Here is a 20,610-nt window from a genome sequence, read left to right as displayed (position 1 = left end):
CAGTTCCGACCCGCTTCTCTGTCAGAGCAGTGTAGAGTCCACCGTCACTCTTCCGAGGGTTCGTCAGTGTCAGAGAGAGGTCTTCTTTATCAAAGCGTACTTTGTTATCATAACCTTCATCTATCATTAGGTCATCATATTTTCGTACGTAATACACTAAAGGGGCATCCACAGCTGAGTTATAAATCCATTTAAGGCCGTATATGGTTGTTCCGTCTCCATGATATGCTGCATCCAGTCTGACTGGGGTTCCCTCGAGAACGTCCAGAGCAACAGCAGCTGGTTCACTGGGCACTGTGGAAATGAGCAGGACAAGAGGAGGGTTGAAGACAATGCAAATTGGACTAAAGCCACTACGTAGTAGACATTGAAACCAGTGGAAAGTCATAAGTGATCATTTACCATTGAAATCATTGATGCCAAGATGCATGAAAGCTGTGATTAAAATCCAGGGTTATTCCACCAAATATTGAACTATTAACTCTTCCTATGTTAAAACATTGCTTTTATGTTGTTTTAAAGTGAATAGCATCTTTTCAGGTCTGGAAACATTGCATCTTTTGTGTTATTTGGACCATTTATAATTGTATATATTGTATATTGTATATATTTTTTATTTTATCTATAAGACAATATCTTCATTCAAAATTCAGAGCATTTCTGCGGCTGTATATCCTCTCTGCTATGTGGGAAAATACCTTTAGTGAAATTCCTGACATTTTTCAAAGTTAGGGACAAACTTAGCTTTAATGTCAATTTCTTAACATACAGTAGAAAGTGAAGACATAATCATGTAGATCAGGGGTGTCAAACTCAGGCCCGGGGGCCAAATCTGGCCCGTGGAGTCACTTTATTTGGCCCGCGAGATCATTTCAAATGTATATTACAGTTGGCCCTCATACATCATTAATGTACAGTTTACCAAGACTTGAACATGACATTTGGTGTTACTCAGAAGTATGAGCAGGCCCAGGCCAATGACACAGCTCACACTCCCATGCAATACAATATGTGCCAGTGTGTGTGAAATTGAACTATTAGTAAGTGCGTGCCTGCAGGATTTTAGTCCATTCATTACAAATAAATCTTGAGTTCGGCCCTCGACTTCATTCCATATTTTGATTTTGGCCCTCGGTCAATTTGAGTTTGACACCCCTGCTAGATTATTAGGATTTTTTCATCATGTGCACTTTTCAGACTATATATTCTTACGTTATTTTCCCTCTCACTTCTAAGATTATATTTATTACTCAACAACATTCATTGCTTTTGTGTTACATGCCTCTCATGACTGTTATTTTGACCGTACAGGACAGTTTTGACAGTTTACGTGGAGCTGTGGCTATACCAGTGCTAACTATATCCAGGGCTTTTTACATAAAAGGGTGGCCTTCTTGTCTGATCTCTCTCTCTCTGTCTCTGTCTCTCTCAAATTGAAATTCAAATATGGCATGCCTGTTAGCATCAGTGTTGCCCATGCTTACAGGGAACATGACATCAACATACAGTTGATAACATTAAACACACACACATGCACACAGCGTTAAGTTTAGTTTAGTTTAGTTTAGTTTAGTTTTTTGTTTAGCTTAGTTAAGTTTATTAGCTTATTTGACATCCATGTACAACGCAGTTCTAGCACCAGAGTTAGCTAGAAAGCGAATTTACATCTGCGGTCCCTGGGCAGGGAGCTAAAAAACACACACACACACACATTGAAAACAAAGACAATACATGCACTACTGTTGCCATTACAAGGCACATATTAGGCACAGACACACAATTCATTGTACTGTCCCTCAGGGTATGGCATTCTGCAAAATATTTTCCTGCTATTTACAACTGTGTCTTCCTACAAGATTGGGTTAAAATTTGGTACTTCCTTCGCAAAGATCAGAAAATATTGTTGTTTAAATTGTTCCGAATTTGGACAGTGAAGCAGAGAGTGCATCTCAGTCTCTGGCACGGGAGTGAGACTATAGAGCTCGAAAGTGACGTCACTTCCCCCGATTTCATGGGACCTCAACGGCGTTTTTAGCCGAAAATCGTAGCATGTAATCCAATGGTGGAATTAAAATGATATTTCGATCCCCTTCGAGTTGTGCCACGAGCTCCATGTATGTTGTTTCTGATATTTTTGCTTAATTTTTCGTACGAACCCCCAAACTTTTTAGAAAGCTGTGTTTCTTCACATTTTTCATGCCGACGGCCTCGGAACAAAACATTGATACTTCTGCATGAATAATCTTTATCTAGCCTCTTAAACAGCATATTTGTAGCCCAGCGCATATCATGACTGAGATCAGAAGATATTTACTCTCTACCATGTTGTTAGATGGTCAGCTTAGGTCCCGTGAAACGCGGAACTAAGGGGCGGGACTTTCGAGCTCTATGACCTTTTGGGGAGGGATTTTAAACCCCTCTGTCTCTCTCAGCCCCCGGTAACTTGCAATGGAAAAGGAGAGTCATGCGTCATCTCTGTGCAGGCTGTACAGTAACACATCAACCAGCCTAATGCTGGCTTACACTATGTGCCATGCCGTGTGACCTGAGATTGAGCTGCACTTTGAACATTGTCTGCTGTGTTGTGGGTTTGCAGTGCCATGTTTTTCTACCATTGCCTACTTCCCGTCCTGTGGTATGCCCAACAACCTTCTCTCTCTCCCCGTCTAGTTCGACTCAGCAGCACTGGGAGACACTGACCACACCCCAAGCCCTGCATGAACTCTTGCCGTGGAACTGACTTAAGGTTAGGTTACTTTATTAGTCTCCAACAGGGAGACATTTGTTTTCGGAGACAGGGGGGTTGCAGCAGTATAAAAACAGAAAAAAAGACAACATCAACAAACACATAAAATACTGGGAAATAAACGAATACAAGGATAGACAAGACAAAGACTCATTGATTGACCTAATCCACTGACCCTGCCCCATGCAGTCCATACTGTCCCTGCCTCAGCATTTCCACACCATTGCACATACCCCTACAACACCCCCTCCCACCCCAGACTTTCATCTTAACCCATTCTCCCTTTATTTTAATAAATGTAAATCTTGAAATCTCATCCCATTGCCGTGACATGTTTTGGTGGTGCGTAGTTTACTCCTCAGGGTTCCTGATACTGTCCTGATACTGTGACCACAGATCAGCTGATCTCTTGGTAGCCATGTTTTTTTTGGTAGCGCCCTTTCTCTACAGCTAGCCTTTAACCTTATTTGGTAAGGATCTGTATCTCTGAATCTCTGTATATCTGGGTGTGGAAATGGTGTGGAAATACCCTCTGACAAGGTGTGTTAATACCCTGACTGTGTCGATTGATACACAATTCACCAATTCACATTTTTTTTCAAGTCTAAGATAACTTTCTAATTTGCATTTGCTTTGATTCTCCCAGTGTTCCAGATACGTATTTGCATTGATTCATAGTTTGCTTTAATTTGATTTGATTTTTGGGCCTTAATAATACTTTATAATATTTTGAGACTTCATAATATTTTTTGCACAGCATTTTTGATGTGTGCAGAATTATAAGCTTTAGGCATAATGACACTGTCAAATATTCTACACCAGATTTTATTTGGCATTTGAATTTTGTGAAAGTTTGTTTTCATAGCATAGAGAGCTCTACAAGCTTCTTCTTTTAGCGCATTCACTGTGAGGTCAAAGCTTCTGGAGGTACTGAGTTTCAGGCCTAAGTAATAATAACATAGCCGACTGAATATTACAGGCTCCTGTTTCCTAGAGTGAAAAGGTGTCTGGTTGCCTGCAGATCCTTGTTTTTGCCTAATTAACTTCCCAAATTAGTTGTCGAACAACACTACTTAACTAGATACGTAACTGACTGCATACACATAATGTGACAAAATACAATGGCATGTAATAATCAGGGAAATATTTCTTACCTGTTTCGTGGAAAATAACTAAGAGCACGATCAGCGGTGCGTTCAGATGCATGTTGAAGTGAAGATAGGCCTATCACTTCCTTTACGCTCTCACGAAAAGAAAAAAAACCCCTCTCACAATGTAGAATGCCCTGCTTGTGTGTGTGTGTGGGCGCAAGAGAACACCTGCTTCTTATCATAAGTTTAGTAATTTTGTAATTTTGTTAGTTAATGTTAGTGAATAAGCATTCAAAGCCCTCTGTTAAGACAAGTATTAAACCAATGTGTTTCAAGTCAACGTTAGTGCGGCAATTGAAGAGTTGTAAGGGGTAAGTTCTTTTGGAGAGAGAGAGAGAGAGAGAGAGAGGAAGTGGGGTTGACAGAGAAGCAGAGAACAGGAGTGGGTAGATGAAACAAGAGAGAGGTGACAAAGAGAGAAGGAGAAAGACCTGAACATCTGCAGTTTCGTACAACAATGGCATCCGCATGAACAACACAGATTCTGACATTTCAACTGTATTGTTTGAATGTGAGCATAGTAATTAAAAACATCACAGAAATGGTTTCTCCAATCGCAATATTCATTTCAGAAAAATATTTAATTCTTTATGTATAGAATTACAAACAAACATATACAAATGCAAATATATAAAATAGAAATCAAATACTTGACAGACGTGCAGCTGAGTGCACACCACCAGACCAACACACACACAAACACATGCATAAACAAACATCTGCCTATTTACTGGTACAGGTTATAAAGTAGTCCCCAAATGCAACAAAGTACTGAACTCTACTTCTCTCTGACAGAAACGTGACGTGGAGGAGTTAAGAATACTATTCTATAGATAGGTTTTCTGTTTCATCACAATCGTGCCCATTATTTGCTTCCAAGCAGCCAGACCAATCAGGATTGCTGGATTTTCAGAGATGTGACATAGTGTCAACGTTAAAACGTAGGGCCAAGTAGAGAACAGAAAAAAAGAATTGAAATCTGCAGTTTCGTACAACAATGGCATCCGCATGAACAACACAGATTCTGACATTTCAACTGTATTGTTTGAATGTGTGAGCATAGTAATTAAAAATAACACAGAAATGGTTTCTCCAATCGCAATATTCATTTCAGAAAAATATTTAATTCTTTATGTATACAAACAAACATATACAAATGCAAATATATAAAATAGAAATCAAATACTTGACAGACGTGCAGCTGAGTGCACACCACCAGACCAACACACACATGGAGTGAATGGAAAAAATCTATTGAACATCGTTTCTGTTAATTAATACAACTTGTAGCCCAGATTTTATTCAAAGTTCATCCAATTATCTTGTAAAAGCCAAGTGCCTTGTCCTACTTCAGACATAATGTAGAACAATAACATTTTTAAAAACCTTTTACAAGTGTAGATTTGCCACACTTGCTTCGGACTTAAAGGACACCAATAATGTTAAAAAAACAATGATAGATTTGCTACGTTAAGTCCAACGCATACCCTCAATTGGCATCATCCCCCCACAGGCCAAACGCCTTGTAAAAAAAGGACCAAAATAATCAGATTTTCATTAAACTGTACAGGAAGCTGTATTGCTTCAACTTGAGCTGTAGTCCCCAGTATGATAGTGTTGATAAGTGATGACTTTATAGTTTGTTGTTGGGCTTACAGTACAGCATTAGCCTTTGTTGCAATAGGACAGTTGGGGATGGTGACAGGAAACGTGTGGGGAGAGAGAGACGGAGAAGGATAGGGAAACGACCTTGGGCCTGAATCGAACCGTGGTCGCCTGGCTCAGCTGTGGCTCAATCGGCTGGGCACTTGACTGCCAACACCGGTGGCCTGGGTTCTATTCCGGCCCGGGACCCGGGCCCAGGTCATTTGCCGAACCTTCTCGGTGTGTCTCTCTCCCCACTCGCTTCCTGTCACTCTCTTAACTGTCCTGTCACAAAAAAAGGCATAAACAATAATCACAGGTCCCCTGCTTCATGGGAGGCACCTTAGCCCACTGATCCACAGCGCTGTTCCCCCCAGGTAAGGGCAAGGACGGATTAATACACGGGCCTACCGGGCCCAGGTCCAGGGGGCCCAGAGCCAAGGGGGCCCCTGATGTACAAGCCTCCATATTTCCATTCCCCTATTGCGGTAAAATTGCACATTTAACAATTGTATTGAACCCCCAACAACATGTACAGGTATATATGGAAATCAGCAACAGCCATGGAGGGGGTCCTTTTCTTGTTACCTGGCCCAGGGGCCCAAGGAGTCATAATTGGTGATGAGGACCCATTTCATGACCCATTTCTGGACCCCTTTTCCTCCAGGACAACTGACCTTCTCCACGTGTGCACTCACTCTTCTACAGTGTGCAGTGTCAGTGCTGGCCCAGTACAGGCCCTGGTCTGGGGTTGAGTATGCCGCCGGGGTCCAGCAAGGTCAATGTGTGTGTGTGTGTGTGTGTGTGTGTGTGTACTGTATTGTGTGTGTGTGTATGTCAGTGCTGTTTAATATCATCAGGCAGGGTCTTGTAGGGGTTGAGTATCCCTCTGGGGTCCAGCATGGAGTGTGTGTGTGTGTGTGTGTGTGTGTGTGTGTGTGTGTGTGTGTGTGTGTGTGTGTGTGTGTGTGTGTGTGTGTGTCAGTGCTGTTTAATGTCGTCCGGCAGGGTCTTGTATGGGTTGAGTATGTTGCACGGTTCCAGCATGGTCTGTCTGTGTGTGTGTGTGTGTGTGTGTGTGTGTGTGTGTGTGTCAGTGCTGTTTAATGTCATCAGGCAGGGTCTTGTAGGGGTAGACTATGTCGTGTTGTGGGGTGTGTGTGTGTATCCAGTGTCAGTGCTGTTTAATATCATCGGGGAGGGTCTTGTAGGGGTTGAGTATCCCTCTGGGGTCCAGCAGGGTGTGTGTGTGTGTGTGTGTGTGTGTGTGTGTGTGTGTGTGTGTGTGTGTGTGTGTGTGTGTGTGTGTGTGTATCCAGTGTCAGTGCTGTTTAATGTCGTCAGGCAGGGTCTTGTATGGGTTGAGTATGCCTCGGGGGTCCAGCAGGCTCTTGATGTCCCCCATGAGGGCCACTGCCTCCTGGGGCTTGCTGTAGTAGATGTAGTTTCTCTTCTTCAGGCCCAGGCCGTGCTCTGCGCTCACGCTGCCCGCCACGCCCGACGTCCACTCGTACACGTACGGCTCGATGGCCGCCAACAGGGCGGGGTCTTTAGACGGGGACGTGATGTTCAGGTGCAGGTTGCCGTCACCTGGGTACACACACATACGCACACGCACACACACACACACGCACGCACGCACGCACACACGCACACACACACACAGGTAAGACTTTGATACACTGAACTCACTTTTGACAAAATAATGTAGTTAGTTATTACACTTACTTTTCTACAGCAGCATAGCCCACTATGTTCTTGGTCCAAAACTTACCCACATGTCCATGACCCACTATGCTCTTTGCCTAAACCACTGACCTAAATATGAATGCTTCAAAACCATTGGATGGAGTTATATAGAAGCCAGCTGTCCATATACTGTATTATCTAGGTCAGTGGCCCAAATGGTTTGGGCCAGAGCCATACAGAGGGAGAGTTACGCGAATGGAGGACCAGGAAAAAAATTGCAGCCCCGCCTTTCAACGAGATCGAGGTCGTGCCTTAAGCGGCTGTCTTTCCATAAACTCAACATAGAACCACCACATAAAAAGTCAAAAATAAGGACCAACGAACTATACTGCGGGGTAATCACCACAAATAAGTAAACTAGTAACTGTCTCGGTAATGATAATCACAACAGTTTTACCATCTGTGATATTTATCTGAAGTTATTACTACGAATAGCGAGTCTTGTCATATTCCCTGCACTGCATCGCATTGCATTTGCTGTGTGCTACGCCCACTTCTAGGCACTAACATTCGCAACGCTAAGCACTTCCGAGACGCTAAAACAGCTAATTTTGCTAATGCGGAAGTCGTCCCTAGGACACAGTGGACTGACTCTCCCTCTGTATAGCTCTGGTTTGGGCCACACCTTACCCACATGCCCATAGCCCACTAGCCTGGCCATGCTCTCCTAGTGATGCAACACCTACCCACGAGTCCGTGGCTTGGCCACGGTCTCCTAGTGACATAACACCTACCCACGTGTCCGTAGCCCACTAAGTTCTTAGCACGGTCTCCTAGTGACAAAACACCTACCCACGTGTCCATCGCCCACCTTACGTCCTTACCCACGTGTCCATAACCCACTAAGCTCTTGGCTATACACTCTCCTAGTGACATAACACCTACCCACGTGTCCGTAGCCCACTAAGTTCTTAGCACGGTCTCCTGTATGGCTTTCAGGCCGACCAGAACGGAGCCGGTGTCGGTGCTCGCACCAGTTACGTTCGGCACTAAAGTGTTTGTCTGCGAACCGCCAGTGTTCATACCGGGCTCTGAACTTTTTCCGCACGTGACTGTGTTACCCGGATGAACCTGCTGACGACCATGCTGTCGGTTCGTGATTAGGTGCTGGAACGGGCTCCAGCACGGTTCTCAGTCGGCCTGAATGCGCTACTAGTGACATAACACATACTCACTTGTCCGTAGCCCACTAAGTTCTTAGCACGGTCTCCTAGTGACATTAGCACCTACCGTAGCCCACTAAGTTCTTACCCACGTGTCCGTAGCCCACTACGTTCTTGGCGCGGTCTCCAAGGTGCTCCCTCATGTCCGTGACCATCTGGTAGATCTTCTCCACAGGAAGTGAGATGTCGTACTTGTAGGTGAAGCCGTCATGGGTCAGGGCCTCAGTCACCCTCTCTCTAAGGGACCAGAGCGCCTGGACACACACGCAGGCACGCACACACGCACGTACACACGTACACACACACACGTACACACACACACACACACAAGTACACACACACACACACACACACACACACACACACACACACACACACACACACACACACACACACACACACACACACACACACACACACACACACACACACACACACACACACACACAGGAATAAACCGTTGTCCAGCAGAAATCTCATATTTCCACCTTTATTTATTTAATATATTTTTATTTCTTTTTCAAAATGTATCAATCAGTACAATTGGCCAGTTTCCACGAGTATATGAGTTTCATAGAGCACTTACCTTAACTTTGACATCCTCCGTAGCCACCGTCCCATCAATGACGAAGGACTTTGACATCACCTCTTCCAGGAAGTTGTGGAGTTTCTCCTCGTCGTGCTCTGCATTGGACCCTGCGGTCTCTATGACGATGTAGAAGGGACATTCTGTAGAGCCAAACCCCATTTCATGGTACATGGTAAATGGACTGCATTTATATAGCGCTTTTACACTCCTTCGAGCACTTAAAGCACTATACATGTGTGCGTCACATTCACCCATTCACACTCACATTTACACACTGGTGGCTGTGGCTTCCAAGCAGGGTACCACCTTGTCACCAGGAACAATTTCAGGGTATCTTTTTAAGTATCTTGCTGAAGGACACATTGATGGGATTCAGGGGAAGTGAGACTTGAACCTGCAACCCTCTGGTTGCCGAACAGGCTCCTCTACCACCTGCGCCACTACTGCCCGTGGTTTCATGGCAAAAGCCATATGTGCTCCCAATGGCATAAACACTCGGACTTAATCCTCTGTGCACAGTGTACTCTCTTCTCTAGGCCTTAGAAGCTTTTACACATATATGGTTGTGTGTGTGTGTGTGTGTGTGTGTGTGTGTGTGTGTGTGTGTGTGTGTGTGTGTGTGTGTGTGTGTGTGTGTGAGACGTGTAAAAGGGTTGGTGAGTTTGAGGTGTTTCTCCAGTAGGCCCGAGTGTGCGTGCGGGTGCGTGTGTGTGTGTGTGTGTGTGTGTGTGTGACCTGTAATAGGGTTGGTGAGTTTGAGGTGTGTCTCCAGTAGGCCCATGCAGGAGGCGTCGAGGAACTCGAAGGCCGACAGGATTTCTCCCAGCATGCCCCTGCAACACTGGAACGTCTCCAGCAGGTTGTGGAAACTATCGCACCCTGCAGGACAAAAGAGGAATAGCATTGGCTTGAAAGTCCTTGTCCACACGGCCTCAGTAATACAGTAGCAGGTGTAAGGAGGCAGGACAACTGGATCAATTATAAAAGTTCAGATAATAATGCGCACTGAAGGTTCCTGATGAAGAAATAAAAATGAAAAATATATATATTTTTTCACTTTCATCAGGAATGGTATTGCATCATGATGCAAACAGTAAAATTGCCATCACCCATCCACTGATCGCTACACGATACATGACATTAATACCCAACATTGTATATATTCAAAATAAATACAACCATTGTCCTGATGTTGGATTTATGTGCAACGGTTCTGATTAAGTCAGCTTTTTAATTCAACTCAATTCGATATTAAATTATATTATGGTTCAGTATATTGTAAAATGTTCCTACCCAGGAATGCCACATTGACGGCTTTGGGTTTGCGTGGGCAGAGGATGGAGACGGCGGTGATGACTCCTAGCGTGCCCTCGGAGCCGATGAACAGCTGCTTCAGGTCGTAACCCGTGTTGTCCTTCCTCAAGGTCGCCAAGCAGTTAAGGACCCGCCCATCAGCAAGCACCTGGATACACACACACACACACACACACACACACACACACACACACACACACACACACACACACACACACACACACACACACACACACACACACACACACACACACACACACACACACACACACACACACACACACACAAGCATGTATGCACACACACAGGATAAAAAAAAGAACAAGAACTATAAACTATCTTGAAATCTTTCATATTTGTTTACTGTGCTGTTCATGTTTCATGCTATTGGCCACAGTACATTACACGGGAGACTACAACAGCCAACAAAACAGCATTAGAATTCAACCCATGTGCATGTGTGTGTGTGAGCGAGCGAGAGCGAGAGAGAGAGAGAGAGAGAGAGAGAGAGAGAAAAAAATGTTCCCCTGCTTTCATCCGACTATTAACACACTAACTTAAACTTGAAAGTTAAATTAAAATGAAAAAGGGGTCTAGGGGAGCTGTAGCATAGCGTGCTACGCCCCCATTGTTTGGGCTTGCATGCCCATGAGGACCCGGGTTTGAGTCCGACCTGGGTCATGTCCCAAGTTCAAACCTGCCCCATTTCTGTTCCTCCCTGTCACTTCCTGCCATACTCTTTAATGTTGCAGTCGAATTAAGGCATAAAAAGTAAATACATACAATGAATATTTTAACCCGTTAAGACACAGCGTTATAAATGTGCTGTTACCAGAACAGAGTCATAGTTCATTACTAAAGGCCCTGTGTTATGTCATAGTAGAGTAGTACTATGGTAGTTAACTTTTAAATGATAATTACAGCGTTTCACCTGTGGACTGGCGAGCATTATGGGGCTACAAAGGTCTACATGTAACGGAGGCCAACTAGCAGAGTGCGGCATGGAATGTTAGTAAACCTCCCTCCCGACCAGAACGGAGCCGGTGTCGGTGCCCGCACCAGTTACGTTCGGCACTAAAGTGCTTGCCTGCGAACCGCCTGTGTTCATACCGGGCACTGAACTTTTTCCGCACGTGACTTGTGTTACCCGGATGAACCTGCTGACGGCCACGCTGTCGTCACGGTTTGCAGAGAAAAACCTAGTATTTTGCGGTTCGCATTGCGAACCAACTTTTCGGTTTGTGAACGCAAATATCTGTGGCGTGAACACGACGGCCGGTTCGCGATTGAGTGCGGAAACGGGCTCCAGCACGGTTCTCAGTCGGCCTGAACACGCTAATAGAGTATCAGTAGCATTGGGCTATCGGACTGGTCCTTTAGTCCAGCGGTATTGTGCTGTGACTCCCATTGCCAAGGTGGCGAGTTCGAGACCCCGAGGGGGGTGACAGACTGCACGGGAACACAGCGGGTTGCATACGTACCACCTCGATCCCCAGCACTGACCCTCTGAGGGAGCCGTAGCGCGGCAGGCGCAGCCCCCCTGCGTTGGTGGCCATGTATCATGGGTCTACAAAGGTCCACCCTGGGTCATTTCTCAGTCCAACCCCATCTCTCTCTCCCCAATCACTTCCCCTCATACTCTTCACTGTTGCGGTCGAATAAAGGCATAAAAAGCACAAATAAATATATTTGAAAAAGTGTTTACGTACCACCTCGAGCCCCAGCACTGTCCCTCTGAGGGAGCCGTAGCGCAGCAGGCGCAGCCCCCCCGCGTTGGTGGCCACGTTGCCCCCTATATGGCAGCTGCCCTTGGCCCCCAGGTCCAGCGGCATGATGAAGTCGCGCTCCTCAAGGTAGCCAGAGAGGGTCTCCAGCACACAGCCCGCCTGGCACGTCAGGATGCCTGGAGAACACACACACGCACACGCACGCACACGCACACGCACACGCACACACACAGAGAGAAAAGCCATCCATGTAGGCCACCGAATTGTCTTGAATTGTTTAGTGGGAAGCACTACATAATCTTCAATCAAAGATCTGATACACACTAAACTGTTTTCCATCAGTTGGAGTTGAAAGGCTTAAATAAAACACAAGATACGCAGAGAAGAACTTTCAAAACATGCTTGGATATTTTCTCTCACGAACCTCCAGAGAAACAGATACAATCTATGACCAAACATACTGTATAAACTAGCTTGTGCTCTCCTATGAGATGAGATGAGATCTTGCTTGATGTTTTCTCCCACAAACCTCCACAAAAACAGATACAGTCTATGACATTCAAGAAACTCTCCTGTGACACAAAGGATACAAACATTTGTAATTTATTGAAATGTTTTGACACTTTGGCCTTGTGGCAGAGTCCTTTAGGCAGAGTTTAGGATCTTTATCTCTAACGTCACAAAAGCCTTCAATGCAAACACCATGTGTCCCAAAACCCCAATACAATAACATCACTAACCACGACAACAATCCAGCGCTAATCTCCAGAATCTACAGCAACGTGTTTCAAAATAAAAGCCTCAAGTGACAGCTTTGTGGATTCGTGAAAACAAAGGCAAGTGTCAGTGGCGGGGCTTCATCATAACTCAGTGCATGTGTTCAGGGCAGAAGGAAACTTTTTATGTTTTATATTCCATGGCATAACTGTGTTTCGATCATTGAGGCTTTCTTGAGAATGTGAAGAAGATCTTTCAATGATGGCAACGTAGTTCTGCCATGGAATTTAAAAAAAAAAAACACACAAAAAAGGATTTCAAAGTGTGTAGAATCCTCACTCTAAAACGTGATTCAGCCTTTGTCCTGCACCTTAAAGGGACACTGTGCAGGAAATGGTCAAAAAAGGTACTGCAACTATGCTGCTCATTGAAACTGGGCTGCCTATTGCCAAATTTGATCTTTACATGAAAGTTTACTAAGTAATAAACAAATATTTTCTAGTGTGGTCCAAGTACAGTCATTTTTGCAGCTAAAAATGGCTATTTTTGGAAATTCAAAATGGCGGACCATGGAGAAGATCCCCCTTTTCATGCATGAAAAGTGCAATTTTTCCAGTCATAGTGAATACTTAGAATTTGATGGTGGTGGTAAGTATTCATGAAAAAGGTAACATTAGTGAATGGGCAGCATGAATTCTGGAAATAAACACCTAAAATTCTCACACAGTGTCCCTTTAACCCACGGATGCTGGTGGATGCTGCGTATACACAACATTGACCTAGGCACCTGGAGCTGCATGGACCCAGCATTCAGGCAGATGACATTTGAGATTTTTGAAATAAAAAATCTAGGTATGTTAGAGCTAAATGAACACATTCGGAAGGCGAGATATTTAGGGTTTTATAGGCTGAAGAAGGCACCTTTTCCCAAAAAGGGCTAAGGCATGTAGCAGGTGTTTTCTGCAGGTGTCCTCAGGTTAAAATGGGTTAACCTGGGACATGCACAATTTCCCTCCTCAACCGTATTATATGCACTCCACTGACCTGACACTCCGTCGAAGGCGAGCACCTGGTTCATGAGGGCGGTGGAGAGGATGATCTCGTCGAATACGGGCACGCTGCCCCCCACCAGCCCCGTGTTCCCACCCTGAGGGTTCACCGCCAGGTGCCGCTCGTTACAGTACCTGCCCAGACCAACACAGGGGGGAAATATACAGACCAGTACAAGACAGTGTAAGGTGCTGTTCATACATACCCTGGTATTTTGGTATACGCAGACCTCCCCCTTCGGTTGTGCCTTTCGTTCACAAACAAACAAAGGTTTTCCCTCGATAAACGAAGCTCCAAAAAAACTCCAAAAGTGGAGATTTTTATTTATCTTCGGTTAGCGTTTGTATATAAACAGAGATAAATGTTGACTTCTACTTATGGCGGACAGGTAACGTGGTATTTATGACAGATCTCAACAGCATATTTATGCGTTTTTGCCTTTGATGTGAACGAAAATATTTTGCTAAGCGTAGAGAAGAAAAATGTTTGTTTATCAAAATACCCAGGTATGTATAAATGGCACCTTACCGCAGAAATACACCAGCGGCGATCTGAGCGAGGCGAGCGACGGAAGTAATTGACTTTGTATTGAGTCGCGCGACAAAAGCAATTCTGGAGACCAGAGCGATTTGCGCGACGAGCGTGAAAGATTTCAACTTCAAACTGTCACGCTCGTCGCGCATATCGCTCTAGTCTCCAGAATCGCTTCCGTCGCTCGCCTCGCTCAGATCGCCACTGGTGTATTTCTGCGGTTATGGTTACTTTAAAAGTAATCCATTTATGGGTACTGTGTAGCACAGTGTGCTAACACGTCACTCCATATACATGCATGGGTTCTAATTTTTTGCTTTAACCTGACTGTGCGAAACTAGCTACGCACAACTCAACCTCTGATTGTTGGAAACTGCTGTCGGTCAAAAAATAGCTCACATGGTTGGCTGCCTGCCAGTGTCTTGCCCCTCCTAAAAACATCATGTTTACAAACATGGTGAACCCATGTATACGACGCCTCCCACAGGAAGGAAGTTGAAGTCTGAGTGGTATTCCAATTCTCATACCACAAACAAAGACACATGACCCCTCTTCTACTAGGTGGGTAAGGTCTATTTCAATTTGCTTTGTACACTACCTACCACAACTACCACTACCAGTCTGGATACCAAAGACTGGAAGGGTAGCCAGTGGGCACGGCTGGCCACACAGATAAACAAGACTTAAAGGTACACTGTGCAGGAAATGGTCAAAAAAGGTACTGCAATTATGCTGCTCATTGAAACTGGGATGTCTATTGCCAAATTTGCATGAAAATGTACTAAGTAATTAACAAATATTTCCTAGTATGATCCAAGTACAGTCATTTTTGCAGCTAAAAATGGCTATTTTTGGAAATTCAAAATGGCGGACCATGGAGGAGATCCCCCTTTTCATGTACAGTATGAAAAGTGCAATTTTTTCCAGTCACAATGAATAATTAGAATTTGATGGTGGTGGTAAGTATTCATGAAAAAGGTAACATTAGTGAATGGGCATCATGAATTATGGAAATAAACAACTAAAAATCTCACACAGTGTCCCTTTAAGGCTAGTGTTAAGAGGCCAACCAGCACCATATCTGATACACATCTGAACTTCAACCTTGACCCCGATAGCCTATAATCACTGTAGAGAGGAACTCAAGTCAAGGGAGTGGAATGTGACCCTGTGACACTCAAGGACTATGCAACTCTTGTTACTCATTAAGGCAGATTCACCTCCTGTAAGGTGGGTGTAGCCGTGCATAACGCAAATAGAAATCATCTGTGCAATGCCATTATATGGAGGAATTTGACACTAAAGCACACTTGACTTAACACTTGGCTTGACTGACTTGAGCTGCAAGAAGATGGAAAGACTGCAGCATACAGTAAATGGGTTGTCTGTAAAAGCAGTGAGGAGTTTGGGATTTGTTTTAATAAATGGTCACAGCCCACTCTCCTCAACTGACGACACATCAGTGTATCCAGGTAAGGTACAGTAAGTACTGTACCTGAGAATCTGGGAAACTTCCTCTGTAGTCCTTGGTCTTAGTAGGACTTCGCTGTTACCTGCAGGGCGGATTGTAGAGAATAGCTTGAATGAATATTGGAATATTGGTAGTGGTAAGAATAATGCACAGTATGAAGCCTTGATACAATTTGTGAGAAAGATCAGCTCTATCCAATGGGCATCATTTTTTTTTCTCCTTTATTTTACTAGGGTAAAACACATTGAGGCAGTTGCCTTTTTTTCAAGTGGGCCCTAGCCAAGAGAGCAGCAAAAAACGGAAAACACACTCCATAGGACTGACAGTACAGACAGAAACAAACAAGTCACAAAAGACAACATATCCTCATGGAATACCAATGTAGCTAGACATGGCCTAGAGCAGTGGTTCTTAACCTTTTTTTTTAAAAGCACCCCCTTACCTATGCCAAAAACAGACTAGCCGCGCACCCCCAACCCAAACTTCTACACGTGTATACGCACTGAAAAAGGATTAACGTGATTAATTACAGTGATTCTTGCTTGAAACACTAATCAATATCTTAATGCCTTTACATGGAGACCAAAACATGTATTAACTTGGTTTTTATGTGGCCTAATTATATATATATATAAACTTTATTACAGGCTCAGGGCCCAATAGGCAGACACACAACATATACATAGAAATAGAATGTGCAGGAAAAAGAAGAAATAATAATAATTAAAAAAACAACAACAACAAAAAAACAGCAATGATGCCAAAGCATATACAAACTATGTCATGACGGTCTTACAAGGCAGCCATACCAATGTTTCTTTCCACATATATGATTGGTATCGGACAGAGCTATATCTGGCACTTGTGAGCATCATTATAATGCAGTTTTCAGACTTATCCAAACGGCACATGAACTTAAACATTAGGTTCCTTAGGAGAGCCTGTAAAGTACATAGTCCTGAGTCACAAAATAGTTTAATAGCACTGCAACTCCTGGGCTTTTTCAGCAATATCCTCAGGCAGTCATTACTGTATATGCTACTTGGAGTTTACGCATTGTTTCTTTTTTATAGTTGATCCATAATGGAGATGCATACATAGGACTACAGTAGGCACGAAACAAGCTTACTTTCACATCATCAGGACAGTAATGAAATTTTCTTACTAACATGTTAGCTTGTGCATACAACATTCGTCTCTGCCTATACATGTCAGCATCATCCTCCAGCTTGTCAGTGATGATGTGCCCAAGATATTTTATACTGCTTGATACACATATTGGTTGCCCTGACAGGTAGAACGTTGGAAAAGGCACTTTATGATCCTCCTGGGTTCTACAGTACATATCAACACAACACTCTTTTTTGCATTGTACTGCACATCAAACTCAACCCTATACTCAGAGCACACATTGAGTAGCTGCTGAAATCCAACAGTACTAGGGGACATGATAGCAAGATCGTCTGCATACATCAAATGGTTTAAAACATAATATAATGTCCGCAAGCCAAGTTTTGGTCACAACCTCAACACAAACAAAGTTCCGCGCACCCCCTGAAATCTCTGGTGCACCCGAGGGGGTGCCCGCACCCCAGGTTAAGAACCACTGCCCTAGAGAACTTGCATATGACAGGATAGAGCATCAGCAATACTGGTGGTGTGGTGCATGTAACAAACAAAACTCAGACAGAATACAATCACTCAAAGGTGTAGGTTTGGCTTGGACATTGCAAATTGGCAATTGCATTGCATTTGTAATAAGAGGTGGGGACAAATTAGGTTTATCTGAAAAGTGATGGGCCTGTAGATTATGTCCCCCACCACCACCCACACCTAAAACTACACCCTTGCACCATATGGTAAGTGGAAAAACAATTGCAATGCCCTGAGGCATGTAAGAATATTTAGAAATCATAACTAATTCTTAACTAGGCCTACGTGTGTACAGTCCCAAGCCTACTCCAACGCAACCAACTCACCTCTCACAGATTTCAGCCAGTCCACGTTGCTCGACTCCAGCATGTCGGGATCTGTGATGGCCCGGCCTGGCAGGAGCTCTCGGAAGAAGGCGAGGTCTGCCTCGGTGACCCGGGAGAAGGGGAGCCGTGGAGGAGCGCTGCTGGGGAGAGATCGCCCATCTCGGCCACCTCCTCCACTGTGTATGGGTCGGTGGTACGAGCCGCATAGTGGACTCCAGAGAAACCTCGCGGCTGTCAAAGCTTCCACTGGTGCCCTTGAAGACACTGCGTGCTTTGAGACCACCTTCAGAACAGCCTTCAAGCGTTGTGGATTGAGTCGGTGCAACATTGTAGTCATCGCTGGAGAAAGTTTGGTGAATTGATACAATGTTGCATTTAGGTTCACCACATAGCTGTCAGAGTGCCATTTGTAAGTAACTAGTCATAAAGTGTCTATTAACTAACTTCAACGAGTGACTGCTATTACACCTCAGTTTACTCAACAACTGGCCACAGAAAGTAAGTAAAGGGTAGAGGGTAGTTGTTTACTTCTCAGAAGTAGCAGTGTGGTCACTGGACTTGTGGCTGGCTAACAGGCTAAGGTTATTATTGCAACCTGACCAGGGACATTTTTACAGCATGGTATTGTGTAACAATGACAGCGGTCAACGATAGCAGCCACACCTCGTAAACAGCTCACCTTTCATCCACTGAGAGGAGATTTTCACTTCGGATCCAGTTAAATCACAACCCCACAGAAGCACCACATTGCTGCTAGTCCAATAACCAGCCAGTTACGCAAAGCTCTTCCACCAGCCGGCGACAAAAACTGACGTTTCATGACCATCGCAGTTTGTATCACAATAAAAGTGTATCTCTCCATACAGCCCTGCCTTTTTAGTGACAAAAAACACAAACAAAAAACATTAGTGTCAAATGTATCATACAGATTCTAATTACACAAATGTGTGTATAATAACTAACTGCTGATAGGTTCTCCTTTAAGTCATCACCATTGTTATTGTGGCTTTTATTTTGACACAGCCTCATTGAGAAAAAATGATGTGAAAGTCTGGCCATAGCCTTTCTACCTATAGCCGTCCCACAGGCTATTCGCCCCATTATACAAAATTTGGCCGCAGTTCAATGGATTTGCATTAGGGGCGCTGTTCAGACAGAGCAGATTGGGGTTCCCCTATTGGGCTGGGGCTAATGGCCCACAATAAGTCCTCCCTAGCAACTGAAACCTGGACATATTACGGTCGTCTCTGACTGCAAATTAAACATTACAATTTAAAACACAGTAACCTAGGAGTTATATCCGTCTAGTTTCTTACAGCTTCGACATTTGTGAGTCAGTCTTCACTAGCTTCTAGCTAAGGAAATGACGACATCCAATTGGTGAATGGGGAACTAAACCGGATGCTAACGTCGGCGAGACGTAGCCTAGCCACAAGCTAACTGACAAACGTGAGGCCAACAACTCGGCCGATCGTGATGTACGCCACAAATAGACCAATCGACCTCATATTTAGACACTACAATGTTGATTTCTGCCTTCGATTTTCATCAGTTAAGAAATCTAGCGTCGGATTAACACATTTTTAAGGTAGTAAAAGCGAGTTGTCGCCATGTTTGTTTTCCAGAATCACCCGGGTACAGAGCTCACGTGCAGCATTCTGGGTAATTGAGTTTCACGTTATTCATGCACAAAATGCGTGTTTTTAAAAAAATGCAATGACTTTAAAAAATCAAACCAAATGCCATTTGGAAGGGCAATTTACACTTCCTTTAGGAAAAATAAAATGAAAACCGGTGACCTTCCATATCGGACACATCAGTTGCGTCTATTGTGGAGCTTCATAGGACCCCCATTCATTCTGACGGCTCTCCTCTGCTTGAACATCGCCGCCCCGTGGACAGTACCACCCGGAAGAAGCTGCCAGTTTGGCCTCTCCTCTATAAATCCTCTCTGGTCTGGCCCTGTAGCAACCCAATGTAAGTAGGCTGCCGGATGTGAGTGCCCGGATATCCGCCCGAGTATTTGCATGCATTTGCATTCATTTCCACCATCAGGAATGCTTTGCGGTACCACAGCTACCCTATGTGAGTCGCGCTGTGTCGTCTGACTGTCCCTTCTATAATATGACACCGTAACAACTCGGCCTTGGTCCCCGCCGCAAATATCCACCACACCACCACGGGTCCTCTGGTGTTGTGACCGTTTTAGGATCTTTTTTTCATATCCAATACTTGCACATTAAGAGTGGCAATTCCATCATGGATGTTTAAACGATATGTGCGAATGCAGTCATGTTGAATTTAGGGTGGCCAAACCATGCCATGTCATGAAGAACGTGCATCACATTATTTAAACAGCTCGTGTAAACAGTTATCCTGAGTGCCCGTGTCTTTGGGAGAGAAATTAGTTGTGCGCGCGCGCACACATCTGCACAATATCCACCGGACACGAAGTTACTGGCTCCAATATTTCAGCGTCCAGTTTGATTCTGTACTGACACTTATACGTTTACATAGCACAGTCAAATGAATAGGCTATGTCTAAATTATAGGCTGTAGTCTCCAATGTACCTAGTTTCGCGTGTTGTTGGCATCACCAAATAATCTGCACAATATGCGGCATAACTTTTCGAGTGCTACATTTAGACCGGGTAAAGTATCGAGCATGGTCTGTCCACTCCCTTCAATAAGATTAAGAGTGTCCCGTAACAACTCGGTCTCGGCCCCCGCCGCAAGTATTCTCCACCACGATTGTCCTCTGATGTTGTGACCGTTTTAG

At 44.3% G+C, this 20,610-nt stretch overlaps 1 protein-coding gene across 1 annotated transcript; it reads right to left on the bottom strand.

Annotated features, from left to right (window-relative positions):
- Nucleotides 1-6,824: 6,824 nt before the first annotated feature.
- d2hgdh (D-2-hydroxyglutarate dehydrogenase) lies at nucleotides 6,825-18,598 on the bottom strand. Its single transcript, XM_063220514.1, has 9 exons — nucleotides 17,832-18,598; nucleotides 15,877-15,934; nucleotides 13,845-13,984; nucleotides 12,066-12,259; nucleotides 10,336-10,504; nucleotides 9,778-9,921; nucleotides 9,040-9,182; nucleotides 8,542-8,707; nucleotides 6,825-7,131 (listed from the first exon to the last, which is right to left on the bottom strand). Exons 1-9 carry the CDS (start codon nucleotides 18,166-18,168, stop codon nucleotides 6,863-6,865), a joined length of 1,620 nt encoding a protein of 539 aa, XP_063076584.1. The 5' UTR covers nucleotides 18,169-18,598; the 3' UTR covers nucleotides 6,825-6,862.
- Nucleotides 18,599-20,610: the final 2,012 nt, after the last annotated feature.

The sequence above is a fragment of the Engraulis encrasicolus genome, chromosome 16 (assembly GCF_034702125.1).
Source record: "Engraulis encrasicolus isolate BLACKSEA-1 chromosome 16, IST_EnEncr_1.0, whole genome shotgun sequence".
Lineage (NCBI taxonomy): Eukaryota > Metazoa > Chordata > Actinopteri > Clupeiformes > Engraulidae > Engraulis > Engraulis encrasicolus.
The sequence above is the reverse complement of the archived record's forward strand: the minus strand, read 5'-3'. Positions and strand labels throughout refer to the sequence as shown.

Bases quoted from the DNA above. Each gene is read 5' to 3' on its own strand.
- d2hgdh (XM_063220514.1), bottom strand. From the start codon at position 18,168: ATGACTACAATGTTGCACCGACTCAATCCACAACGCTTGAAGGCTGTT. The intron at 10,505-12,065 runs GTACGTAAACAC...GTGTGTATCCAG, and splicing joins CAGTGCTGGGGCTCGAGGTG to GTGCTTGCTGATGGGCGGGT. The intron at 7,132-8,541 runs GTAAGAACTTAG...GTGTGTACCCAG, and splicing joins AGTGGGCTACGGACACGTGG to GTGACGGCAACCTGCACCTG.